At 37.9% G+C, this 10,212-nt stretch overlaps 1 protein-coding gene across 2 annotated transcripts; it reads right to left on the bottom strand.

Moving 5' to 3' along the window:
* Positions 1–960: 960 nt before the first annotated feature.
* Positions 961–6,600, bottom strand: LOC107695955 (isoaspartyl peptidase/L-asparaginase-like). Of its 2 annotated transcripts, none has more exons than XM_016496113.1 (7): positions 6,524–6,600; positions 5,775–5,981; positions 5,545–5,687; positions 5,123–5,277; positions 4,233–4,354; positions 3,514–3,624; positions 961–1,529 (listed from the first exon to the last, which is right to left on the bottom strand). In XM_016496113.1, exons 2-7 carry the CDS (start codon positions 5,959–5,961, stop codon positions 1,315–1,317), a joined length of 933 nt encoding a protein of 310 aa, XP_016351599.1. In that variant the 5' UTR covers positions 5,962–5,981; positions 6,524–6,600; the 3' UTR covers positions 961–1,314. The 2 variants fall into 2 exon arrangements, with proteins under 2 accessions (XP_016351599.1, XP_016351671.1); XM_016496185.1 differs by having other exon boundaries at positions 5,775–5,963; positions 6,524–6,575.
* Positions 6,601–10,212: the final 3,612 nt, after the last annotated feature.

Below are 10,212 nucleotides of genomic sequence, written 5' to 3'. Positions count from 1 at the left end.
TTTTGAACACAAACTGACCACCGAGGGCAGAAAAACTGTTTTTTGGGTTGTTCATCATTATAAAGACAATTCACAGTTGGAACTTGCAAGCTGGCCTGTGTGTTGACACAATAAGCAGAAGCTTGTGTACTTAAAACTGTCATGAGGGTCAGGGCATTAAGATTTGAAGGCCACGTCACCTCACTATACTGTAGATGAAAACAACAGAACTGATGTTATCAGTATCAGTTCATTTAAAATAGCACATAAGTGACCCACAACAACAAAAGTCTTTTTTTTCCCTGCACATTTTCACCTTCCAGCAGAAGTTCAGCCATCATAATCATTCTAAATGGTGTGATGACACCAACACACTTAAAACATGTTACAAAGTTTTTTCTGGCACAAACGTTGTCACAGAATATAGACCATTATAAAACTGCTGCATTGTTTGTTCAAATGTCAACATGATCTATTGGTTAAAAATAATTTGTGCTTTAATAAGCTGCTTTCTCTTTCAGAAGGAAATGATACGCTGAACTACTTCAGGAATGAATCATGATTTCTGTTCTTCAAAATCAGCTATAAAACCAGTCTGGTAAGTCTGCCAAGATATTTTGACTTAGGTTCATGGGTGCCATTTGCAGTACGTGTACAGCATTTTTATCTCTACTGCTTTAGTATTATATTCACAGTCATATCAAGGCTGCAAAATATGTAAAACATTTATTTGACAATTTTGTAGTTATTATTAAAGGGATAGTTCATCCAAAAATGAAAATTCTGTCAACATTTACTAACACAAAAGAAGATATTTTGAAGTTATACTCAAACTATGGAAACCTATGGCTACCATCAACTGTTTTGTTACCAACATTCTTCAAAATATCTTCTTTTGTGCTCAACAAAAGAAAGAAACTCTAACAGGTTTGGAACAACCTGAGGGCTGAGTAAATGATGACAGGATTAGCATTTTGGGGTGAACTATCCCTTTAAATGGCACTGCACCTTACAACAAATTAAATTCACTTGATTCCAAAAACGTAATTTTACCTCCATCTAGTGGAGAAAATACAGTATTACCACTAAGGACAGTTGCACTGCCCTCAAAAAGGAGTGTTATAATAGTTATTTTGTCAATGAATCTGTGTAAGACTTACATTGCTTTACTGTAGAGAAGATCAACTTCAAAATGCATAATAATGCTCAATTACTGCCATGAGGTATGTATGTATTCAGACAAACACTGATTTGCATGTATGCACATTTCCCTTTGTATTAAAAACTGATTGATCAACTAAAATGTGCCTATGAGTGTGCATATATGTATGGTCATTATATGTTCTCTTGTACAGGCTCAACAAAGTGTTCGCCACAGTACAGCCCATAGTGGAGTTCGCCCTGCTGGGCAGTGGCCCATGACATCTGTAAACTGCTGAACCGAGCTGCCCAGGTCCCTTTTGGATCTACCACCACCACCCCGCCAAGACCATCCACCCGCTCCTTCATATAAGTAAGAGCCAGATCACTAGCTTCCTCTGGGGTCTTGCCTAGAGAATATAGAGAAAACACACTTAACTGAACCGTACAAGTAAGTGATTTACTAAAATAAAAACATACAGTGGACTAACAAGTACATGGTAGTATCTTTCCAGAGCTCTCTGTCAGATGCATGTGACCATGTAATGCACAATAAGGAAGCAAATGGTTTAAAGGAATAGTTCACCCTAAAAATGGTCATTTGCTAAACATTTACTCTCCCACAGGCCATCCAAGATGTAGATGAGTTTGTTTCTTCATCAGAATAGATTTAGCATTACTTGCTCATCAATGGATCCTCTGCTGTGAATGAGTGCTGTCAGAATGAGAGTCCAAACAGCTGATAAAAACATCACAATAGTCCACTATTAATCCATTCAAATCCAGTCCATCAATTAATGTCTTGTGAAGCAAAAAGCTGTGTTTGTAAGAAACAAATCTATCATTAAGGTATTTTGACTTTACACCGTCACTTCTGGACAAATTATAAATCCATAATACCGCTTCTTCCAGTGGAAAACGTCAATCCCCTATTGTCCTCTCACATCAAAATCCGCTGACAAATTTGTTTAGAACTGTTTTCACTTGTAAATGGGGCTTGATCTGTGCATATTTTTCTTCTGATTCAGACGAGACTAAAGCAATTTTATGAAAAGAGGACTTTAAAACAGAGGAAGTTAAAAACATATTGGTGGATTTGTTTATTACAAGCCTTTTGCTTTACAAGATGTTAACTGATGGACTTGAGTTGTGCACATTTCTTGTAAATTATTGTTATGTTTTTATCAGTTGTTAGAACTCTCACTGACGGCACCCATTCACTGCAGAGGATCCATTGGTAAATTTCCCCAATTCTATTTCAATGAAGAAACAAACTTATTTATATCTTGGATGGCCTGAGGGTGAGTAAACCGTCTATTCCTTTAAATTATGTGGTTTATAAGGATTGGATTTTAGGTGAGACCAAATCAATCTCATCAACACCCTGCCCATATCATCACACATATAGCAAAGTTGACCTCTGCTGCTTCAGCGAAAACACTTCCCGTTGCGTTTAAGGCAAAAGCAGACATACAGATCACCTCAATAGCTACACAACATACTGGCTAGGTAATGGCAGACCATGTTATTTGAAATGCCCTTCTGAGGATGTGCAGGGAAGTTAATCTTCACTCTACTGTTGAGACAGCTCTACACCTCTGACTTCCATGTGTCTGCTCATTGTAAATGGTGCTGGAAGGGGTTTTACGTAACACATTGTATGAGACTGACTCAAATTGTTTTTACTCAGATCAATGAAGTGAACAATGTTTACCTAAACAGACTTGAGGTCAGGCATCTTAATGAGGCCCTAGATCTCCAGTTAATGTGTAGCTGCAGTAATTCAAGCCATTTATTCACTAAAATGTGCCAGGAATTGGTTGCACAGCTAATCATGAACACATATGAACGCACATTTGAGCTTATATCAATATACCTGTTGCTTCTAAATCAGTATTACAGTGCAGATTGATTTATGGTCCAAGATGTGACATTTCTATTTGCCATGCAGTAATAAAACTACAGAGTACAAGTGCACAGTACACAAGAAGAGAGATATCAGTTGGTCATATGGCTATTAGACTAACTTTCTTTATATAAAATGATAATTACGTCTAGTAAAATGTACTATAGGAAGGGCATTATCACAAAATAAACCCAGACAGGTTCATTTTGATCCCATCATGATGTAAAGCTCTTGCAATCGTGCTCAGACAGTTATATATTATTACTCAACAGTGCCAGTTACTTTTTCTAGTAACTAGTTTTAATTTAATTTAATATAGTACTGTCGCTTTTGATCAGTTTAATATGTCCTTGCAGTTTTTTTTTGCATTATATAAATATGTAATATGTAATAAATATGGCAATTTTGTTCACCAAAAATAATAAGAAAAAGACCACAAAGCTTTGTTTGTTGTTATGCTAAATAAGTACTGATCGTGTAACACATGCCTTGCTCCATGTGGAAGAGAATGAGTCTAGACAGCGTGACCTTCATGATGGCTTCCCCATGGCCTGTGGGTGAGACAGCCCCAACATTGTTATCTGCATAACCCCCACATCCTGAGAATCAGAAGAAGAAACACAAATCCAGAGTGAGATCATTCCTATACACACTCACGCTCAGCAAACCTGTTGCTACAGAAAAAAATTCCACCTGTTTGAGGCAATCCCTGATAATATTCACAAAATAAGGGGGAAAAAACTTTACATTTTTGCTTATTTACTCACTTACTAAATCAGACAATACCAGCAGAGTCTATTCCCCTGTTTACCCAGCTCTATTTCTATCATTAACTAGTGTGTATGTGTGATTCCCACAGGTTAAAATGTGTCCTGAGAGAATGTGGTGTGCTGAGCTGGGGATTAGATCTGTGGTTTGAATATTAACTCAGCAGGCAACAAGCTCTCATGAGCAGCTGAAAATTACACACATTCTTGCATGTCTAAAGGTCAGAGTTCAATCCCTGTCATATCAGCTGCTTAGGTTTTGTTGTGTGTAATTTTTCAATGTTAAAATACTTTCTTCTATTTCAGCTTAATACACAGAAACAGCTATACGTAAAGCCATTTGTAGTCTGATTCCTTGGAAAGGTTAACACTGGAGTTCTGTGGTGCAAATCAAATCAAGGCCCCTAACATACATTGCAAAGCAGCAAGTTTGGATTTACCAACACACGGCGTGTCTCCCACACGACCCTCCATTTTATTTATCATTCCACCAGTGGATGTGGCACAAGCAATGTTCCCGTCTTTGTCCACAGCTACTGCACCGACTGTTCCCATCTTGCCCCTAAAACACATGCATACAAAGCAGCTTTACAAACACACACATGAACAAAATGTTTTAATTAATCTGGTAGCAAAGGAATAGTTCATCAGAAAGAAAGAAATCAGATAAAGTACATAAACAGAGACACGCCATGTGTTGTAATTTCTAGACATTTAAAATTCATGCACAGAATATGCAAAATTATTGACTTTCCTTTTAAACTGTCCTTTTTTAATGAAATATGCTTTATTGGTAACATAATGCATATTTCATATAGTAAACAAAACTGGACCGGGCCCCTTACTTTCAATTTATAATAATAATGAAACTGGACCCCTTACTTTCATTGTAAATAAATAAATAAATAATGAATGAATGAATGAATGAAAATTCAGCTTTGCCATCACAGGAAAAATGCCATTTTAATATATAAAAAAAAAAGAAAAAAAAAAAAGAGTTAAATTCTGATAATATTTCACAATATGACTGTTGTTACTTCTTAAAATAATGCAGCCTTGTTGAACATAAGAGACGTCTTTCTAAAAAAAAAAAAAAAAAAAAAAAAAAAAACGGGATTATTCCAAACTTTTGATCTGTAGTGTATATATAATCTTTTGTGTTTCATAGAAGAAAGAAAGTCATACAGGTCTGAAGAAACTGATTGTGAACTATCCCTTTAACTACTGTTGCAACTCTTTCTTCTTAGTAGAAGTTCTAGACATTAGGCATTTTATGCCAAAAACTTTATGTCAGCACTTTGTACCAGTTTTCATTACATAAAAGCTTTACATTTGGCATTCCACAGGGTTGGCATCTGGCTGCAGGTTCTTCTTCCAGCGCATCTTGGCATAGTCTGTGATCAATGACTCCTCAGGCACTTCTGGTACACCCATGCTTCTGGCAAACTTAGAGGCCCCTTCAGCTGTCAGACACAAGTGTTTGGTCTCCAGAGAAAGGACAGACATTATTTACATTATTACTTTGATTATTTTCAATGCAAAGTTTTGTAAAATCATCTAAAGACGGCATTCATTGTATGCAAAAAGCAACTGATAGCATATAGCCTAGTATTCCCTAGTTACTGTGTGTCTAACACTTTTTGTTTTTAATCTTGGTAACTGTAGATTACTCAAAACCAAATCTCCCATGGTGGTTATGTACAGTATTTGTTATGTTATGCATATAACATGTTATGCATTTGACAACAATACCTTCTCCATGACAAGCCTGGCCAGTTGCACTGGGTTAGCAATTCTTCTGACCGCTGAAACAGCCCCACTATCAAGATTCCTGCCGTCCATTACCATTGCATCCATCTCCACCTCCCCCTTCACATTTAGCACTGACCCCCGACCTATGACATATGGGCATAACCTGAGTTTTCTACTTACCCTGGATGTAGTATTAGGTATTAGGTGTGAAGTATGAGTAGTATGAGTACCTGCATTGAATCTTGGGTTGTTCTCCATCAGGGCCACTGCTTCAACCACAGCATCCATGGCACTTCCACTCTTCTGGAGGATGGCATACCCAGTCCTGGCTGCCTCCTTTACACCAATAGTAGAGAGTTCAGCTCTTTCTTTGGGAATATGACCAGCACCTCCATGCACCACCACTACAGGCAGCATAGCTGTCCACAGATACGTGACTGAGAAGACAAAAGTGAGGGAAAAAATCGAATAAAATCAGTATAATACAACACTCGCAATCGTGCTGATGGTTTGAATATATTTTTTAACCTAATAATTTAAACCGTATCATCACTTTGACCTAAAGATATCAAACCAGCTGCAAAACACGCATAATATTATTCTTTACGACGCATAAAGCTACATTCTATACCCATTAGACCCTGATATGCCATACACATATACATACACTAAGTATAAGTCAGTGGTTTTTAATGACTTCACTATCATAATAAATCTGTCAACAGGTACTGTATTTCAAAAGGTGCAATCTACAACGTCCGCCGCTATAATGTCAAATTGCGTTACTCATTTAGTTTACAAGCTGTAATCAGCTGAATCCCGTCATCAAATAAAGTGCTCTATGTGAGTCATCCGGAAGAGGGGTAAAGATTCATCTCACTCAACTGATGACCAAATCTAAATGCAGCGGTTTTGAGATTCTGTGCACGTGCCCACATATGCATACAATTAAAAATGATATTTAACAAGGGTTCCTCACCAGATTAACGACTAACGACAGGAATATGAAATCACAGATAGCAGTAGTGATGGGACGATTGATACCGAGGCTCCGATGATCCGACGCAGTTTTCAAAGCACTATCCACCTTTTTCCTGGGGGCGCTGCTGTAAAAATACCTTTTAATTTTTTTTACATTTGATGCCACTGAGGTGTGATTTGGGTAAGGCTGGCACAGGTTCCATGGTATGGGTAGGTTTAAGGGGTATGGTTAGCAGTGTAATTTTAAATGTTTTATAATTTTGATGATAATTTTAGTTTTTACAGAGTAAAAACGTATTTGCACAGTGCATTGTATCAAATGATACATTTAAATATTAGTACATTGTCGTTAAACACAGGTTATTTGAGAGGTTATTTTATTTATTTATTTTTTTACATGTATTTACTGACTTTCCACATTACTGCAGCTGCGTGACATGAGCGCCCTGGACCTGCGATACATGAGCACCCTGCCGTCTGTATGACACCTGACGTAGACACTAAAACCCAAGCTTTATGGTGTGACACATTCAGGCTTTGACTCGGCTCTACATCAGCTTTTAAGTACACGAAATCATTGCCCACATCTTTGAATAGCACACGACCTACTTTATTACTGTGAAGGTATTGGTAAGCCTCTGAGCTTTTCAAATTGCTCATTGCCTTACCGTCACAAGCAATTGAATCAACAAAGTAGTTAAAAATGCTACTGTACGTTATGCGCGGCCACTTTTTTATATCGTCCTCCCATTCCTCCATTAAGGAAGGGACGGGTATGTTGATGTTGTCCTTTATAATAAGTTCTGTCAGCGTGTGATTCCACATCTTGCTATGAATGAGTAGCGACACTGACTGCAGCGAATGATTGTTTACGTCGCAACGGAAGTTCCACCCATAATTCGCGCAAAGCATCATGGGGCGTAGGAAAAGGGTGGATAGACCAATTTAGAGTAGACGTTACAGTTACGTCACTTGCAGCTACGCGCATAGTGGTTGCAGAAAAACACTGGGAACAAGTGGAGGTAAATAGGTAAAATCCATGGAATAAAAGAAAAAAATATATTTTTGTGCCTTTTGATGTCAAGATCGGAATGCAAATAATTTTTATAGAATACTGTTGTCAAAGACGCCATTTGAAGCTAAACGCAGACGTTTAAATGGACATACTATGGATGAAAACTGCTATGATTACTCTACTTTTAAAGCATAAATTCGATTTAAACAATAGGTCTACATAATATTCACATATGCTGTTCATAGGGGACGCACACCTCTATTGCATTTTAACATGTTCTAGCTTGGGTCTTGGAGACCCCAAACAGCTCACTCAAAATATTTTTGCTACTACTCACGTCAATTATTAATCACACACTTGTATATTTTATATTATTGATCAATATGTGAATCCATTGACCGGACAACGCATGACACGAGTTGGCACAGATTAAAAACTTTTTCAAACCATCCTCTGCTCCGCGATGTTTCGTTAGATAGGCTGGAGAAACCGAGTCTGACCAGCAGATGTCGCTAATGCGCACTGTTAAAAAGCTTCGAGTAATGAACCGTTTTTCGGCACAATTTGATGAAAGCCTCAAACGGTTCAGAAAGCCTCGGTTTCCCATCACTAGATAGCAGAAGTGCATTAAAAGCGAAGGAATCTGTAGATGCTGTAACAGGGACAACAAATAATATGACTGTACACACGTCATCACAGCCACGGAGAAAACACCAAAATAAAAGTCCGCTCTTCAATCATTGCACCAGTGCTTAGAAACTGGACATGCAAACGGGACAGGAAAAAATAAAGTAGGCCTACACCATGCAAAACACCGACCTTATATTGCAATCAACATGATGCAAACGTTTAATGTCTGAGATAAAAGCTAGGATTAAAATCATCCCATATGGCATACAAGAACACCGATTAAATGCATTTCTCGCTTTAATACAGACTGATATGTTTCTTCTGTTTTGTTTTGTAAGGTGTCCTTGGGTGTTTTGAAAGGCGCCATCAAATAAAATGTATTATTATTGTTTTTATTTATTTATTTTTAAAATTTATTTTAGTAGCCTAGCCTACATTAATCAAAAAAAAAATTAATGATTTAATTACTGCATTACGTATATAGCCTACTTATGCTATAAGTTTATATTAAGTTGTTCAAAAATATGTTCACATGTCATAGGCCTACAGTAGGCCTATCTATTTTCAAAGCTGGACACACTGTAAAAGTGTTGTTTCAACTTCAAAAATGAAGTGCTGCCTTAATAATTTAAGTTGAAATGTAGGCCTAATGTTAGTTATTAACTGAAAACTTGAATATTTGTGTTATCTCAAGTTTAATTCAGAAAAGTTAGCCTATTCAAAATTTTTAATTGTGGTAACTAATTGCAACCGTCATATTTTACATGGCTATTAACTAGTTTTATGATTGTACAAAATGTGTTCCTTTCCGTTAGGCTAAAGATTTAAATGGCAGAGAGGCACTTTTGGCAAATTGGGACATTCCATGAAAAGGATATGTCTATAAGAAAATTAGATTAATTATTATCCCATATAAAATCACAATTGCAAATTACCCTCACATTTCACTCTTTTAACATGCTTTGCCTCAGAAGGTATTGTCATTTTTCATTTACACCTGTTTGTGCACATGTATGAAATTAAAGGTTGTTTTAAAGATAAGAAATAATGATAAAGATGATTAAGCTTAAGTTTCCCCCTCAACCAGTTGTCCCATTTTGTGACCCTGGACCACAAAACCAGTCATAAGTAGCTCGGGTATATTTGTAGCAATAGCCAACAATGCATTGTGGGTCAAAATGATAGATTTTTCTTTTATGCCAAAAATCAGGATATTAAGTAAAGATCATGTTCCATGAAGATATTTAGTCAATTTCCTACCGTAAATGTATCAAAACTTAATTTTTGATTAGTAATATGCATTGCTAAGAACTTCATTTGGACAACTTTAAAGGCGATTTTTTCAATATTTAGATTTTTTTTGCACCCTCAGATTTCAGATTTTCAAATAGTTGTAGGCTATCTCAGCCAAATATCGTCCTCTCCTAACAAACCATGGGCTACATCAATGGGAAGCTTGTTTATTTAGCTTTCATATGATGTATAAATCTCAATTTCAAAAAATTGACCCTTATGACTGGTTTTGTGGTGCAGGGTCACATTTCTACGTGAAGTTAGTCATTTACAGCAAGTCTGTGTTTCTATGTGTGCATTATTATAGGCTATATTTTAGCCACTCATCTGTTGCGTGCTGAATTTGAATCTAATCCGCGAGTCAGGCTCGGTGAATCTGCGCGTCATCAGCGCGCTGTGATTGGAGAGCGAGAATGGGATGCTGTGCGCGCGTGCGGCGAGCCCCCATTCTCAAATGAGAGTGCGCGCAGCGCGGCCGTCTCGAGGAGGCGTGCGCGCGCTCGAGGGCTGCGGTCCCATTGATTGTCGGTCTCCCTGACAGCGGCAGCATCAGCAGCAGCACCGCGAGCTCGGAAAACAGAGCGCCGCGCGGACTCCGCCTTTGCTCCCTATCATCCCACCCGAGAGCCCGAGCTCCGAGGCGGCTTCAGCAGCAAGCGCAAGACCCCCCTCGTCGACTCGCACTTATCTTCCAGATTAGATATGGACTACCCTTAACTGGACCTGGAGGGGAGAGGCAGGCGGGTGGG

The sequence above is a fragment of the Sinocyclocheilus anshuiensis genome, unplaced genomic scaffold (assembly GCF_001515605.1).
Source record: "Sinocyclocheilus anshuiensis isolate Anshui unplaced genomic scaffold, SAMN03320099.WGS_v1.1 scaffold193, whole genome shotgun sequence".
Lineage (NCBI taxonomy): Eukaryota > Metazoa > Chordata > Actinopteri > Cypriniformes > Cyprinidae > Sinocyclocheilus > Sinocyclocheilus anshuiensis.
The sequence above is the reverse complement of the archived record's forward strand: the minus strand, read 5'-3'. Positions and strand labels throughout refer to the sequence as shown.